At 44.1% G+C, this 18668-nt stretch overlaps 2 protein-coding genes across 2 annotated transcripts in view; one reads left to right on the top strand and one right to left on the bottom strand.

Moving 5' to 3' along the window:
* The window catches only part of LOC105677719 (apoptosis-resistant E3 ubiquitin protein ligase 1), an 81209-nt gene that overhangs the window by 54010 nt on the left and 8531 nt on the right, over positions 1–18668 (bottom strand). The window lies entirely within an intron of this gene.
* LOC105677720 (serine protease inhibitor dipetalogastin) overlaps positions 1–18668 on the top strand; it is a 32482-nt gene that overhangs the window by 6948 nt on the left and 6866 nt on the right. Inside the window, exon 2 of the mRNA XM_012376532.2 lies at positions 18133–18249. Coding sequence (XP_012231955.1) covers positions 18133–18249 — 117 coding nt within the window. The remainder of the gene's footprint in view (positions 1–18132; positions 18250–18668) is intronic.

The raw sequence follows: 18668 nt of genomic DNA, 5'->3' as shown, positions 1-18668 counted from the left end.
ATTCTCTGTCCGCGCTTGCAACTGATATGCTGCAGCGTGCAATAAAGAAAATCTTTCCCGTTCGAATTATAATAACAGATCTTCGATGCGTTTTTAATAGTGAACAAACTAAAGATACAACAGGAAATTTGTATTCAATATGAAATATAGATATTTACTTTTGTAATGTAAGCATCATATTTCTTAAATGTACGAATATCCTTGCCGATTTATTCGAAGATATCATCTTCAAACGCCACACTTGATCTTTTTTTTGCAGATTAATTCTCTGATCGTTACTCGAAAAAGTGTCCGAAAAACACTTGGACGGTCTAATTTTATGATTTCGATATTAAACAGCGCTCATCCACTCCGTGCGTCCGCGATTTTATAACACATATGTATGTGTACGTAATTTTTCAATATATGTGCAAGTAATTATGAAAGTGCTTTCATATTTCGACGAACGATACATGTCACTCGTAATGGCTAAAAGTCGTAATCGCTCGAGGAGCGAGTCGATCGCAGACTGTTAAGTGCGCGGCCGTAAAGATTCGGGAACGCGATGTTAGGTTAAGTAGAAAGGCGTTTTACTTATATTGCCATCCCAGTTCGGAGTGCGATGCACTGCGAGATGCTATCGAAATGGTTTTCTTGTCGTGCCGGCGTTATTTGTACACGCGCGGCAGCTCGCAGAAATGTAAATTATTCATTAAACGGCGCGTACACCGCAGTCACGTTTCTCGTATATTGTCAGTTTTTATTCCCCGTCGCTCTGCCTATTAAAATACCTGGCACTAAGTGCTAAGAAAATAATGTAAGATACGTTTTTAACGTATCTACGACTGTATTCTTATAAATTCTGTCCCCAAGACTCCAATTACGTAAATAATTATTAATAAATATTATTGTTTTTATCATATTATTATTGTATTCAATTTATTGGCTGCAATTAGAACATGCGTCGCTCTAGAAATCAACTAAAGGCTCATTGTTAGCTTCGCTCAGAGATTGGATTAACGCTACTTGTAGGTCATATCTGATCTTGTACATTCATCGGCAATCTTTTCCTCAATGAGGATGCATAATTATTTTCTCCAAACGATAATGAATCCTCCCGTCGCGTTTAATAGACTGTATCGCGCATTGCAGCACGCCCCTTTTTTTTAACGGACCGACAAGTGGCGAGTCATCGCGTATCTCGCGTAATTGCCGTGAACGTCACAAGTGTCACACTTTTTAATTAAATTTATCCGAAATACTTAACATCGTTAACTCTCTCGGATCACACGCGACGGCGACAATATCGACGCGAAACATAATTAGCGTAATTGGCTGATAATGTAACGAAGATAGACATGCACTACTTAACGAAGCTGAAGAAAACCAGTTTTCCGCGAGCCACGGTACAGGATTTCTACCGGCACAAACAACAGGAATTGCAAGGTTTTCGAGGCGGAAACTCTCGTCGGGATCGTAAATTTTACATTGCATACAAACTCGACGCAAACCCCAGCGCGACCGATTGATCGAAAATCGATCGAACTCGAGTTGCAGATACGAACGATGTATCCGGCGTTCACGTTGCGCATTTCACTGTACAAAATCAGAATGTGTGTCTTTTTAATCTGAGATCGCTCTCGATGATTCTGGCAACTATATTTAACGCCCGAAGCTGACGAGATCGAGGAAGAAGAAAGCGAATCGAGAGAAACGCTATTGTGATTAATTCGTTTAAATAAATAATCAGCTATATACATTATGATATAATTGAATTGTTATTATACGTGGAGGATGTAATTAAAGAGATTATTGTAAATATCGAATGCGTTATCATCTTGCTATTGGCACCGGCCGTTAATATAACCTGCTCGACTCGTTCTCCGCCTTGTCTTCCCGATTAATCATCAATAACTTCAGCGTCAATATACCGGATAAACATGACGCCCCATCTCGATTGCAGCCCCCGTTTCATTAATACTTTGTACGCATAATCCATAAAACTTTATTTTTATTTTTATTTAAATGTGCGATAATAAATTGGAAAATTATATAGCTTCCCCTTCGATTATATCATGCATTAAAAACGATGATTCCCTTTTTTATTAATCTAACGCTATTAGTTTTTTATCAATCTAATGCTACTTAGTTATCTAGCTCATTTCTCAGCAGTCTCGCAATTTAACAATAAACGACAAATTATTCCTAACTTTTACTTGAGAAACTTGCGTATCGTTTCACCGATCGCTAGTCCTCGCGAAGTTTTCAATCGATCGATCTCGGAATAAATTACGACTGTCAATACGGCTCATTCCAACAACAATGAACGGTCTCATTTGTCAATTCGCTGATTGATATCGAAATGCTAAAGGGGTCCGATTTTTCGCTACGACTATTTTACAACAGGTGTATATCAGATTAAAAAGGAAAAAAGATAATTTGCGCTTTCTCGATCAACCTTGACTAGGACGAGGCCGTTAGTTCGTGGCCGGCATTAGGAACCGGTAGACAGCGAGTCAGACAATCGGCTCTTTCGGTCGTCCCGGACCGGCAGCGGGGCTTCAGGCACCGTTATTGTGGTCGATTCATCCGTCGTTGCCTGTGACTTACTTCGCTGACCCGGAGACCCAGTGAACGTGTTCCCGTGAATACCAAACAAGTCCGTGCGAGAAATATACGACGCGATCTGCAAGCGGTATCGACCCCGCGCGGTTAATACGGTTTCCGAACAAGTTGCAGATGCTTCGACGAGCGCACGGCAATAATTCCACGGTGCAGCGTCTTGTACGTGCTTATTTGCATGCAATTGAATCGAGTGAGTGATATGAAACGTTCGATAACAACCAATATCGCGTAGGGTATAAGTTAAAACCGTTTTAACGATCCTCGCAAACGCTATGTTAATGAACTGTCATATGCTGCCGGCATAATCATTATTAAACGGATATCCACGCGCAGATAATTTCAAATATCGCAAAGGCCAATACGTGAATAATTTAATTACCGAGAAAGACACGTTGACTCTAATCGTTATGTTATCAAATACTCTTATCACTGCATTTACATTTTTGTTGAATTTTTACTCGCGTAATACATGTGCTTAAAATTGTATTTTCAATTTCTTTGCATAATTAATGTCGTCATACGTGTAAAAAAATAGCAAATCTCGCAATTCTATATATTATTGCATAAAATTTATTCTAGACGCTCGCACGAAAGGGAATACTTGCGAGAATGTGCGGTATTTGCACCCGAATGGCGATATCATGCTTATCACATTTGTTTGACATTTTATAGCTGCGAACGAGACATGCAAAGTGAAAGACATCAATGGTGTAAAGCTACAAAACCGTCGATCGTTAAACGGCTGTGTGGCATCTTCTTTTGCATATGTTTTGTGTTACGTTCACAAGAAAATTGACATCGCCTTGAAGCACATAAATTTTCAATACATATATCGCAGTTGCATAAATCACTTTAAGCGCAATATTCAATCTACGAGATCGCGACAATTTGCATGTTATCGTTAAGAATTTTCCCGGCGAAATATTTGCATCTCTCGCGAGCGCATACATTTGCTTCGCTTTGACGAATCAGCGTCAAAGGATCCGGGCACTCGGCGTCGACATCGCGTTAGTGAATTATTTCGCTAATAACTTCCGGGTTTGCCTTGCGTATCTGCATACGTGCGAGTTTCGTGATTCCATCTCGTTTCCGGAACGCGCCGCGCTCCCGATACTTTATGCATCGCGCGCAATGCCGCATTCCGCATGCAATTCAAATTGCGGCGATTTAAAATAAACTCCACATGCGATTTGCACTTTAGAGGCGGCGCCCCGTAGCATCTGTGCTCCCGATTTCCTCGAACCGCATCGCGCACGCTTGCTTTCGGCGGCTCATTCGCGCGGCGCGTTGCGTGCCCGGGATTTTAACGATGCTAAATAAACCTCTTAAACTCGAACTGCCGCTCGACTGCGCCCGAGGGCCGTCGAAAAGTCGACGGCGCGCGGCATTTTCAATTACGGCTAACGCGCACCCGGCAACGTCCTTCCTCCCAGCGTCACGTTCTCGCTGATTGCTCGTTAGAAATGCAGAAGCGACAGGTCGTTCGAGAAATCGCGCGCGGATGAGAAAGCCGTGCGACGGTTCTTAGGAAGAGAAACGGATGATTAATCGCGGAGCTCGCGTAATAAACCATTAGAGATTCTCCTCGGTGGTACGCCGCGAGATAGTTTCCTCGGGCTAATGAAGCTGCGCGCACGGCCGTTCCTTCCTCTGCACGGTGCGGAATACGATGGGAGCCCTGACCTACACTTAAGTAGGTATGGAGGTAAGGTCGAGGTCACTCCTCCGCGCTGCCTCCTGGTGAACGTACGGAAGCCCAATTGCGATTAGGTGCACTCGCCGTCGAATCGAATGGCGGAGAGCTTTCACTCGAGCCGCGAGTCGTCATTCAAGTACCTAATCGAGAAAATTCGTGAGACGGCGTCTCTTCGGGATCGGGATTAATAAATCTTAAGAAACCTGCATCGCGCGGAAAGATAAAATTATCGACGACTTTCGCTATGTTCCCATTCCGCGCGCCGTCAATAGAACGTCATTTGGCATGATTGAAGATTCGCTACGGGTTCTGCGGGCGCGCGAAGGTATAAAGGTCGAGGTCATCCGCGTCGGGATATGTTCTCTGCAAAGCAGCCATTAAACGCGCTAAACGACGACGCTCTATCCTCCCGTGGCAATCAATGGCAGGCTGCTAATTAGGGGCCGGGGTCATCAGTGCCCTCGCTGACGAGCGGGGCGATCTAGAGTTTACATAGTCCGCAGCGGCTTCGTTAAACCGGCTACTTGTAATTTAGTTCGCGTTTATGCTGCGGTAATCATAGAGAAGGATAAATGTTGCATTAATGACGACGCGGCAAAAATTATCGGTCTGCGCTTGTAAGAAATAATCAATAAAATCAGAATGATATATTATCGTATTAATAATGTGCCAGTGATTACGAAAGTCGCTTAAGTCACACATTTTCGGTTTCAGATATTTAAAAAAAAAATGTTTTTTGTAACTTAAAAAATCTAATATATTTGTCAAATTTCATTTATTTCACTCAACGAGAATTGATGTAATCAAAAAAAGTAAACGATAAATTCAATTTTCTGATTTTAATTTTATTAAATCGATTGACCCACTGACAAGCTGTACGCGTACTACATCGAACATACAACTTAATTACGTTTGATAAAAAATGGTCCGAGTCGAATATTCGACATATTTTTTGCTCGGTCGTATTTCAAACCGCTATAATTGCGACTTTCACCATTGGCTCTTTATTAAATTTATTTCGTTTCTGTTTCCCATCGCGTTGGACTTTAATTATCTTTAACGTTAATACTTGCACGTAGCACGCAATCACGTTCTCGTCGACGCGAATCGCCCGAAGATTACTTCTGTGACACTTGAAGGAAATCTGGCTTTAAGCGAAAACGCTGATGAGCTCCAGCGGAGATGTTTCACGGTACGAGTGTGTTTCACGTTGGGACAAACGCAACAAGCAGTAATCTCGACGTATCCGTCTCCGTTTATGACATCGTGTACGCTTCCTTACGAACGGCGCGACGCGCTATAATAGCCGAGAGTTAAGAACGTGAACATTAAACTGGTAGCGATAATAATCTATTTGGTATCGAGATTCGTAGTGGAGATAAAAATTGAACTGATAAAAACTAAAGAAAAATAATTAAATTGAATATGAAAATACAAAGCGACGAAAAATATTAAGCATGTTGCAATTAATTCAAAAACGTTGTCATTTTGTAATTAAAAAAATTAAAATTTGCACCTTAATCCGTAATTTATGAAGCTTACGAATAAAAAGTGCGCGCGCAAGCATTGTAATTCACTTCACTGCTCGCAAATGAAGTAACCAGTTTCGATGCAATTCCGCCTTTCATAAATCTGGGCGGCACAAGCAGACAAAGATTACATCTCCTCTGTTACTGTATGACTCTGCGATGTGTCTTCATAGTTAATGCATGAAGTCATTTCAAAAGTCCTTGCGTTTGCGAACTTTTTCAATTCAGCATTGAATTTTTAAACTAGATATACATCAACTATGAGTAGAAACATAATGGAAAAAAATTGCCGAGAAAATTGTATTAAAGTTGGTTTTGTTTGATTGCACATTTATTTTTTCGCAAAGACTTTTGAAATAATTTAAAACAAAGCGTGTATATGTTTGCATCTTTCAAATAATACCATAATTATTCTAATATTTCAAATTATTGAAGTACAAAAAAATATAAAAATTTGTGATAAAATATTTAATAAAGTTATCTTCGTTAAAGAAATTAATTACGACAAAATTATTCTTTTTCGCATTAACTGAAGATCATGACGCAATAAAACTACTGCACGCAAATCCACATTCCGCTTTGCGTGCCACTATTTTTCCGAGATTCATTTAGATTCCGGGTCGCGAATCGCGATCTCGTTAAGAATTCGTAGCGAAAAGTCGGCGGAACCTGCAAGCGAAGCAGCCCGTCGAAAGGCTTCTCTGCGCGGTAACGTTGCACAGCGCGGCTACGCGTCATTGCACTGCCGTTATTCAAATTCGTGGGGAATGCCGGAGAGTCAACACGGTGTCATTTACAGGAATAGTTCATCGCAAGCGTGTTTCCGCACCGCAGCGGAATGAAAACATAATTCACACCGGCGTATATAAACGCGGTACACGGATCGAGGGGGATTTCGTGATGTAACTCTTGCGTTCACGTTGTTGCGTTCGCGCGATTTTTTGCCGCTGTCACGCCGGACCGGTAAGCTAATCCGCGCGCGTCGAACACTTCCGGAAGTAATCCGAGATTGCCTTCTTGTGCGCGCGGGGCCGCGCGAAGAACCACCGCGGAAACCCTCTCGCGGCGGCCTTCCGTCGCTGTAACAGCATGAGGTATACTACCTTCGTGCGAGATAGCGATAAATTTCAGCCGGTCGCACCGTCACATTGGAGATATATATCTTCTCGTGTTAAACGCCCCGGAGTTATAATCCCTACGGCGCGCGCCGATGAAAGTGCGCGAGAGAGCCGCGCGGATTCAATTGTGCTATAAATGCCCGCGGCTGGATTATGAAAATTGATCTGGCAGCGTAGAATCTGCACGCCTACCGATTACGACACGGGTTTCACGCGTGAATCCGCGGAAATTTGTACGTTTTGTTAATCCTCTGATTGCTTGACGTATCACTTTGCGATCTGCATTTTTCTAATCCATACAAGTTTCCTCGATAACGAAAATTGATTGACATTTATTTAACTCTGACAGCATTAAAGAAAAAAAAAGATTTGATGCTGTGTCAAAAATTTTGTATCAGAATTATCTTTTTTATCGAATAAATAATTTTTATTACATTTTTCTGATAAACGCGACGCAATTTATCTTCCGCTGCGTCTATCGTCACGATAACAGGATGCGAATTAAAATGCTTTTTATTTGTCTTGGCTATTAAAAGTAATCATAAATAAGCGCAGCATATGATTATCTCTTAAATGACGAATGCCAGAGCGAGAAATGCATCGTGTGATATTATAATTTCACAAATATCCAAGCTGTTGAACGAGAAACTGGAAAATGTTGGTAGCATGCGATATTACTCGCGCAACTGAACGGAAATAATGTGTCAATGAAATGTCTACAAAAAAAAAAGAATTCCAACTTTAAGGTCTCTCTTTAATTTTAACGTCAAACTCGGTGAATGAAGAGGATACAGGTTTCACAATATCCTTTTCTGATTAATATCCCGGCTATTATAGAAAATTTCTCGCGCAATTTCTTGTTACACAAGCTGGATATGCGAGAAGAACACTTTCCTGTGTGCAGCCGTACGACGTCGAGAGTAATAAATCGAGGAGCGTCTCTCGCGCGATAGTGCCGCGATAGCGGAATGCTCGATTAAAATTATATCTCTGTTAGCGTATCTCGCATACCGACATAAGTGACATAATCGCGTTTGACATAATCACATTGAATAAGTCGCGCTGATTTATCGCGGGCCGGCGCGTTCCTGGCGCGATGGGCGGTCGCGCGCGGAAAAACGCGCGAATATGCGTGCCGCAATTTTCACACCGGCGGGGAAAAAGGCGGCCGGTTACGGTCGCGTGTGCGGACGAAGAGGAAGAAATAGTGCGACGCCTCGCCGTCGGTGTTGCGTCTCTCCATCCTCGTTGTCGTCGTAACGGCCGATCGCAGGTTTCTCCGATCTAACGGATCGGAATTGCTCGCCCGCACGCATACACGCGCACACGAAACGCGCGAGAGAACGCTCGAGCCGCGAGCCGATCCGCTCGGAAGGCAGTTTTTCGTCCCAGTACTCCACTTACGACTCCGAGCACTTGAGGCTTCCATTTCTTCGCCGCGACTATATTGAATTATGACGTCAGACGCGCGAATCGTGTGTGGGAATTTTTTTTCATCGAGATTTACAGCTATTAATCGGCGAACCGCGAGAGAAGTCCCCGAGATATTTCAGCAAACTCTATCACCGAACCGCAAGTGACGAGACAAAAACATTATACGAAGGCTAATTTAAAACACTATTTTCTAAAAGAATTCATTCATTCCGACGATAAAGTCTGCGAAAAAAATTGGACGTAATATGATAATGCAATATAATTGCAGCGATGGAAAGCTCAAGTCGAGATTCGCCGCAGCTTCGCGATTCACGATGCGCAACGACCGGCACGGTTCTCTCGCATCGATTCATGAATACACACAGAGCCACGCGCGTCCCTCGCGCATAGGGGCAGCGTGCCGGGGTAAAAGCGTGCAAATGGGACGAAAGTGGCTCTTGAGAGCGTACGCGCGCGGGCCATGAAAAGAGGGTCGTCCGACAATCGCGTGGCATAATTAGCGGTCCCTTCCCTCGTTCGAGCGTGTTCATTACGCGAGCCTCCGATCTGCCAGCCTTTTTGTCCTCATCGTCGAGTCAAAAGTACAACAAAGTTGTTTTTTTTTCCTCCCCGGCTTTTCACAAGCCCGACGACTCTACGACAAAAGGTTGAATCAAAGCTCCGCTCGAATCGGAGGTCGTTTACTCCGGGAAAACTGCACGGTGCACGGTTGAGACTTTTTCAGCTCGTCATCGCTGGAACCTGCTGTAAATAAATTACACGGGGAGAATTCAGTTCGAAGAGCCGCTAGATTAGCATTCTGAAGTTCCTGTCTCGCGGATCAAGCGGTAAACGAATTCCGAGCAAACGCTCCGGCATCTGTTTCCGTGGAATTCAGGACCTCTTTGAATACCGGTCAGGTGTTGCGCTTGTACGCTTGGACTACGAGGTGTGAATATCGGCCGGTAATTGGCAGGGACAATGCGAATTAACGTCGTCTAATGTTTTATTCCAGACACGTATTCGCAATTAGCGAGTTGTCGATTCAATATTTCTCATCGTTGAGGCTTCGGTTTCCTCGCTGCGATCGCACTGAATTGCGATATCAGAGGCGAGAAATCATGAAAATTTTTTTATACGAAATAAATTAGCTTTTTTTCACATATCACCACTTGTCTTCGATAATGTAGATTCGTAAAATAATATAAATAAATACAAACGTTATCGTTTTAATTATATTCCAGACTGATTGTATTCTTTTTTGCTATCCTAGATTAATCAATGCAAGTATAAATCAAGTTATGCGTTCTAGATTTCTATATAGCAAAAATGGATCTGTAACAGCTGCTTATTAACCAAAGAAAGCGAGTCTTCGGTGAACGTGACATACAAAAAAAAAAAACTAATTTAATTCGATCGCGGGAAAAAAATTTGACACAGTTTCTCGCTTTTGATGTCATAATTCGATATGACAGCGAGATATCGAAAACCTCAACATTTGTCGTAAACGGAAGTGTGTCTTTGAAACGCGGCAACAGTGATGCGCGTTTTACAAATTTGTGATACGCATCTACATGTCCTCTCTCACCGTATTCACTCTACAGATTTATTATGATAAGGAAACCGGCGTGTAAATGTCGAATAACAGCTGCTCGCGCGCGTACTACAGCCTCGATAACACGCGTTTCGTACATCCGATCGGAACGAGACGAAGATAAACGCTCATGGCTCGTGGCGACGCGTTTAACATCCACTAGCTATTATTTTCCCACTTCGGACGATTTTATTTCTTTTCGATTAGCGTATGTAAATGATTTTCCCATCGCAAGCGCGCGCGCGCGCGCGCGGGCGCGACGGATTAATCGCCGTTCGACGACGAGCAATTTCATTTCCACGCAAATGCCGCCGCGGGGTTTATCTGTCACGTCTCTTATTTCCCGTATTACCCTTTTTTTCGACGCGCACGATAGCGATGGAGAATGTTGTTGCGCGCGCGCGCGCGCGCGCGCGAGAGAGAGAGAGAGAGAGAGAGAGAGAGAGAGAGAGAGAGAGAGAGAGAGAGAGAGAAATGGATCGAGCAGAACGCACACTGCTTTTTACTCTCGAGTATCCAGCCGGCCGTATCTCTTGATTTAATTAGTTTTTTATCACGTGTTAAAATACGATGTCGGCTCGTATACAGTTATAACAGAATGCGGTGAACCGGTACCGCTCTGCCGATCGGTGTGTGCTCTCTGCCTCCGCATCGAAAATTTCTATCGGTCGGCCGGAGAGCCGGCACTCTTTCAACTCGCCTGGAATTACATTGTCATGATAAGATATAATCGGACACAATGTCAAATATCGAATAATGGTTTTTTTTTAATAATTACGCAGTGAGAAATAATAAGTAAAATGTAGTACTTTTTGTATGAATGAGATATTCATTTCAATGGTATGTCGAACTTCGATCGTATATGAGTATGCAATCTAATCTAACTTTATGTGCATGTGCTACGCGTAGTATAATCTAACTTTATTAACATAAAGCGATAGATAGAGAAGTATAAAATTTTTAATGAGGTCGTAAAACGCATTTTTTTCCTTCGACAAATAGAAACTTTATCGGCGACAAATGTTTCTTGCTATATAACTTCACTTTTGTGGCTCATGCGGTTGTAAATTAAGACCCTCGGTTTGATGCGAAAAAATAATTACGCGTAATGATTCGTCATTTAATTTTACACGCGAATTATAGCGTATTAGCTAATAATTAAAGAAAGAATTGAAATATCGTTTCTGTCAAACAGCAAGCAAAGAACGCGGCACTTTAACGTTACTATCCTTATCACAAATCATAGCGCCTTAATAATTCAACGCCCTCCGAGAGTCTATGGCTTTGATTAGCCTATGCTAAGAGTGAAACGGCTCTCACGTGCCGCAAAGTCGATAAATCATTCCGCATGTTGCCGCATGCCATCATTCGAATTATACGGCCTTAAGATCCTCTTTAAGGACGGTCTCCGCGTGGGAGAAAGAAACAATACCGCTGCTATGAGGAAGCTGAGATAACTTCGCCGAGATACCAGAGAAATGCCGGTAATGGAAATCCGGGCATCCGCGCGATGCATCAAGCGCCCGATTCAATCGCGCTTAACTCTTTCAGCATATGTCCTACTTTTCCACTCGCAATTTTATCCCGCTCAAAGTTGAATGAGATAAATATATTCCACATAAGCTGTTTCTCAAAAATAACAAAAAAAAGGCGAATTTATTCATTTGGAATATATCGTAATTCTGAAACGAGAGAAAAATGTGCAATTCAATCACACATTAATTAATCTCGATAAGACCAGCTTAAAAACGGATTTTACGTATGAATAAAAACATTCAGTGCCATAAATAAAAACGAATTTATTTCTCGCGTTGTCTAAATCAACGCCCGGATTATTCGATAAATTCCCAATACAGTTTGTAACGCGGGATATCAATTTCGAACGGGAAACGTTTTCAGCCGCACTTAACGGCACGTTTTATTTTTGAATCCCTCGTGCAAAAAAAAAGCGAGATAAAACAATCTGGTTTGTAATTACATCGTTCCCGCGCGCGGGCGCGGAGAGACGGTGTGCGAGGGCCTCGTTAATGCAACACTGCGCGGACGTGTTACGGGACAATGCTATGAGGAAGACGAGATCGTTTCGCGGTGATAAGGAGCACCCGGTCGGGGCGATCGGCCAAACTCAATACGTTGCCGCTGCGCGGCACGGAACCGATCGGCCGTGGCCGCGCTGTGCACGAACTCCCGCGATTTTGACGCTATCGGCCGGCAAATGATTTACGGGTCGGCCTCCCTCGCCGCGGAACAGACGTTATTGGCGATAGCGTTCGACGAGCGCGTAATTAAGCCAAGACAGATCGAGAGAGATTGGCCGGGATCGCTCGCGTGGCCGGAAGTACGACGTTGCGATTCTAGGCATCCTCAGATCGGCCGCCTGAGATACTGGTAATCTCGTTACTCACAAAACCGCACGGTACAAAAGTTTCAATTTGCGGATGAGAATGCGCGAATCAAAGAGAAATTGCGATAATTGAAAAGCACGAAGCAAGATTGGAGAAAGTACATAATTTATAAGGTCACCGTAAATAGAACTTGTTTCATATTTCAGGCGATTGCGAGCGATCCGCCGAGCAGCAAGAAGAAAATAAAGACAGAAAAAAAACATGATACATAAAATTAAAATGGCATTAATCTTCAGTTTCTTATATTAAAATAAGCATTTTTAATTTCGCATTGCTTGTGCTTAAAAACAAATAACATTTTGTAAACCAAAATAATAGAATCTTAAATCTCGGTACGCCGCGAGACGATTGCTCATCGAGAAATAAAATATCTACGTTCATCGAAAATTGTCCGCACGCTCTTTGCGCGAATATTTATGTGATTATATCGGCATCATCGTTATCAATGTTACCGCAAACCGGTTATAGCGACTGATATACTATCGCACGTCGCAGTATCGGCAAATTACGATCATCGATTTGCCGATGAAAATTGCTCTATCATGGGAAATCATTAAGTGAAGATTGATATGGAACGTGATATCGGGAAATCATTTCGTTTTTGAATATTAATAGAAAATTTCAATTTCAAAATTTAAACCGGAATTTTCAATAGTAAAAAAAAAATTTAAATATCAATAGAAAAACGTGAACACAACCGACGTGAAAGACAATCGAGAGGCAACGCGCCGTCTTCCGGTATTCATTTCACGTCGATATACGAGGCGGGTGTAAAGTAAAAGCGATTGGCACGTTTTGCAATTGATCTAAGCAGATTTATGGCCGCCTCGCGGACGCTGCACTTCGCTATTCGAGCAACGACATCATCGATCAATGTAATAGCGTGTAAAAAGCCTGTGCCGTATCAGCGTTTCGAATCGCATTCAACGACGCGACAGCGTCGGACAATTGAATAATTTATACTTCGACCGCGCGCGCCGATTTGACTCCTCGCGTGTAAAGCACCCCGACAAGAGAAGGCGATCCATTCCGTCGAGGAAAAAGAAAAAAAAAAAAAAAAATACTTTCTCGCGTGGCAACAGGGGACTGCCAAGTGAACAGCGCGATGTCAGGAATTACCTAACGAGATGGCACAGCGATAATTTCGCGATGCACATCGGCCGTCGGAAGGGAGCGTTTAACCGGACGATTATCTTGTCTCGCGCAATAATTGTAAGGCCCGCGATGAGTCGATGAGAAGGAAGAACGCGGATTCAACTCCAATGACAGATTTAACTCTGTCCCGGGGATAACTTCGCACCGCGTAACGGTACGCTCAAAGGCGCGCCCGGTAATTGCGCCGTTAAAAAATCGCAAAATCTATTCAGCCGGCCTTAGCAGCGCAAGTGTACGCATGCAAGTGCTTCCTTTAATTTGTCACGCGTCCTAACGAGCACTCGCGCCGAGGAGACTCCAGGGAATCGAAGAGGGGGGGGGGGGCACAAAGGAAGCTTCTAATATATTTACTGTATAAGCTCTCTGCGGCACGAGCCGACCGATTCACGTGCGAGCGGACTCTCGTGTAGCGCGTATATCGCTGCGCCATCAATTACCGCGGTGGTAAACGGGCCCCGATTCGTCCCGGCCGTTTCACTTCTATTTCTGGTTTTCGCGACGAGAGCCATCCATCACACGCTCGCGCTCGCGCGACCGATTTTCTTTAACCCGGCCGCGAAATCGGAGCCTCGCGTCGCTCGGAGCGAAAAGAAACCGTGACGAGGAAGAGCAAATAAAGAGGCGGCAGGGGAAGGGAAGAAAGTAACTCCGTGTATCTCGACATCGATCGATTAGAGGCGCTCCGCGCATTTCGAATCCGAGAGAGGCTTTGCACTCGGCCTCCGCGCTCAGCTGATCCGTCAGCTCGTCCCCCCCCCCGCCGCCCACCCGTCGCTCCTTCGCTCGTCGCGAATAGTCCCGCTCGAGCGCGGGAGGGAAGAACAGAAGACGACACTCGACGTTAATCGTTTTATTTACGAGCCGCGCGGCATGTATGCGCACACTCGTACGTATACACGTGAAATCGTTCCGGTTCGTTAAGTCGATCTTTATTTTCAGCCGTTATCGATCTCGGGCGGTGCGCCGCGATCCCGTCCGTTCCTCGCCGCGCCTCGCGGACTCTCGTTTCGAGGACAAAAATCTGAGAAGCAGCATCCACCCGACCAACCGTCCGGTGCATCCTTGCCGCGGTTCAGCGACCCGCATATACCTTCCTCTCTCTCTCTCTCTCTTTCTCCCGTTTCTCCTCTTCCCTCCCCGCCTCCTCCTTCTCCTTCCCATCTTGCCTTCCCTATCCGGGCGCATTCATTGTGCATCGTGTACCGCGTGCATGCACGCGCGCGACCCCGCAGTTTCTACGGCCGTATAATTCGATCTGCATTGTTCGCCCAATCGCCGATCGCCGGAGAGACGTCGGCTGCTTATTGGCATAATTGATTCATTTAATCATGTCAGACTGGGAAGGGAGAAACCACTTGTCCGGTCGTCTGCGAGTGAATTTTTCAGCGCGAGGAGATCGCGCTGGTTTGCCGCAAATGCACCGGCGTGACTTGACGAAACGTTGGACGGAAATGTACAAATTCCTTTTCTTTTTATTTTTAATCCTGCCTGCGAAATAATTTTACAACAGAAAACAAATGTCATAAATAAACATTCTTACGGTTTTTGGATTCAAACGATATTTGATCGATTAATGTGCCCAAGTCATTAATTATAATCGAGATAAGCGTTTTACGAAGCAACATGCTAATTTATTGAAACGGCCCCTACGTATTGACCCATTTTTTGGCGGTGAGCGCGGACCGCTACGGCAATTAGCATACTAAACTCCGCTGCACGAAGTAACGTGGCATGAATGACGAAACTTCTAATGTGTGTGCGCTGGTTCGGCTACCGCTGATAGAAATTTATCGCTATAATTAACTTCGAATTATTTTCAATAATTACTTTCAAATATGATCATCAAGTGATCTTCTTCAAAAACAAACAAAAAATTCAAAGTGTTCGTACGGTTCGTTATCGTCGCGAACGCTTTCGACGGCGATTATCATCGAGCGGTGGATAAATATCGGACGGTTCGTATAAATCACGGGCGATTATAGAGCAATTACAGCGGCGAGAAAGTAATTGCGTGGACATACGCGCGCGAGGAACGCGATGTCGCTTTAAGGTTCATTAAGCGCGCGAAACATGCTAGAGTCCGTCGCTTTTTAATTATTATTCTGTCCCGTGTTCAGCGCGGCGGAAATGATGAAGAGAGGTAGGCGCGGCGTATCGAACGCGGCGCAATTAAAAACGCGAATGATCGATAGGCGGAGCGGGTTACAGGGCAGCGCGGCGCGATCGATTCGCCGGCAATCGAAGGAGATTCCGCGCAGCCGAAAGAAAACGACCGCGAGTATGCAACACACTTTCGGCTTTTCTCGAGGAAGAAATCACATTTACAAAATGAAATCAATTTAGCTAGCGCAAACGCGCATTAATACGCGGCGCAAATCATCGGTAAATCGTAATAGAGAGATTTACTTAAAGCCCGTCTTCTCTTCGTTCGCGTGTTGACTTTTCAAAGAATCCTGTTTCGGCCGACAACTCTCGAGCGAAGGAGGTCGTAAATGACGAGACAGCGCGCAAAAAGTTCCCTTCGACAGGCGTTCGAGAGGCACCAATTTTCGTGCTCATTAGAGGAGGCGTCTTTTCAGGGTAGGAGCCAGGGCTCCGATTCAGCCGGCAGCTGATTACGGTGCAAATTGTAGGGTTAATAAATAACGTTCGCATTGACTCGCGCTCGATCGGAGACTCGCAGCGCGCGATAAGGCGCGCCTCGCGATGCTCGTTTCCCCCGATGCGGCCGCGCCCTCCGCGCGCACTCGGTGCATCCTTAACTGTACACAGCCCGATTTTATAATTCGTTATATATTATGCGATCCGATATCCGGAGGGGGGAAAAACGCGCGCCGTAAATCCCGGTGTGCTGTTGACCCGACGCGCGCTGGACCGAGACCGGCGGCGGCGCGGGCCTGCACGCGGCAGATATCTGGCCGCGGACGGTCAACCGGAAGTAATTAAGGTTTCGACAGAGAATCTCCGCGCGCGGATGAACGTCTATGGGCCGAAAAGAGCGGCCAGAGAGAGAGAGAGACCTCGTCGGGAAATTACGTCCTTCTCCGCCCTCTCGACCTCAAATATCGCCTCGACGTCGCGACCTGTGTATTTTCTGTCCACGCGGAATGCCTCGTTAACGATTCAATATACATCCTCCGAACGCTATAACGCTCGAGGAAGACGGTATCTTTGCTTTCCACGAGAGTCACAACAGTTTTAGTGATAATATCATAATGCAATAACGTCATCCGGAATTTCACTTCTTTTTTCGCATGCGAGAAATCAGGGCTTTCGATATTTCCGCGTGAGCACTTTCGCACGGCTACTATGTACCTTGGCTTTTACGCCGCATCATCCGTCAAGTACGCTGTGAAGCCTCGCCGATCGGAAAGACCACTCGCGTCACGCGGCGAAGGACCTTACGCGCGCGTTGTGCAACCCCGCGCACTATAAATATCGTCTCGAGATTGTTTAATAACTGTTTAAGAGCGCGTACGCGCCGTGTGTGATGCATTTCATAAGTCTCACGTCGCGATCGCGGCAGGCCGATCTTATCGCGCATTAAACGTTTCCGCGATACGCCGCGGCGCTCGCACGCGCGTCTCCGTGCCGCGAGTCTTCGCTCCCGCGTGTTCAATTATTTAATGGACTTCCCATGTCCGATGGGCCGCAATATCCTGGGATACACAACTCCGAGCGATCGCTCTGTCGGCCAGATCCCGCGGTGAGAGATAAACCCGCCTGTGTATTCCGCATTATGGGTTAAAGCATGCGCTTGACGTATGATTCACTTCCGCCACTCGGGCGGGTATTTATTTTTTTGCTGTTGATTTTACTTCCTCCCTGCGCCGCCGACCGAGCGTTACGTGTGTTCAAGCATTATTATTACAATTATGTCATTACGATAATAGGGCGCGCTTAATACGCGAGCTGCCCTGATAGCGCATAACAAAACGAAGCACCTAACAGTAAATGTTATTACAATTTTTCTTCTACTTCGACCGGAGTACCGTTCCCGCTGAAATTTCGCTTTTCTAACAGTAGTCGAATGCACTCGATACTACGAATTTATTAAATAAACAGAAAATGTCTAGTTCATTAAAGATTTGTGCTGCTGCTTAAAATTTTAAAACACCTTACAGTTTTTAATTAATCTTTTTTACAGATATAATTAGGTTATTAAAATATTGATATAAATTCATGAATATACAAGTAAAATTTAAAAAATTTTTCGTGTATTAATAATGTTAGCAAGTAAAACTTTCTTTTGCAAAAGAATTTTTCTTTCTTCTTTTCTTTCTTCAATCAATCTGGTAGAATTTTGGCATTCTAATTAGTTTTCGAACATTTCAGCTTAGATATTATATCAGATGATGCAAACTTAAGATTGCTTATTCTTCCACGAAAAAACAATTTACTAAATTTTACTTTCTAATAAAATATTAAAAAGATATAGAAATTTGTTGCGCTTTAATTTGAAAATCTAAATATTCATAAACCAAGTATCGATATTTTCAATAAAATAATTGTATCCGATTTCACTTGAAATTATACGAAAGTAACAATATGTATGCAATTATTATCATAAAATGTATCTATGGTTTGTCAACGTCAGCGTATTTTTTTCTTCCCACAGATTACGCGTCCGGCGCGTGTCCCAGGATATGTCCGCCGAGCGGCGAACCCGTCTGCGGCAGCGACGGTGTCATATACGCGTCGCAGTGTGAAATGCGGAAGAAGATGTGCGGAAAGGGTAAGGCGCTTTTAATTATAATAGTTATTACAGTGCGCCGCGCACGTATACACGCTCCGGTTCGCTCGCCGCGAGATTACAGAGGGAGAAAGACAGAGGGAAAGAGGGAAATCTTTTTTTTTTTTTTTTTTTTTTTTTTTTCTACGAGACATACCGCTCATCGTATATCACGTTAACTCTCCATGTGATTTCTTTATCCCGTTTTGTATATTAACGGACCGGTAAGAATAGCGCGCGCGGAGTCCATTAGTAGCGGTTTATCAAGAAATATAATCGCACGCTTCAATTATACAACCGCGGAAATAACGCGATTTTCATTTCTCCCTCTAGCCTCACGTGATATCATGCTAAGTGATATAAATGATATCATTAATGCGTGATAATTGCTCGCATTTCCGGTGAAAGATTTTTCAGCCAGA

The sequence above is a fragment of the Linepithema humile genome, chromosome 4 (assembly GCF_040581485.1).
Source record: "Linepithema humile isolate Giens D197 chromosome 4, Lhum_UNIL_v1.0, whole genome shotgun sequence".
Classification (NCBI taxonomy): Eukaryota; Metazoa; Arthropoda; class Insecta; order Hymenoptera; family Formicidae; genus Linepithema; species Linepithema humile.
This window is presented reverse-complemented; position numbering and strand designations above follow the sequence as displayed.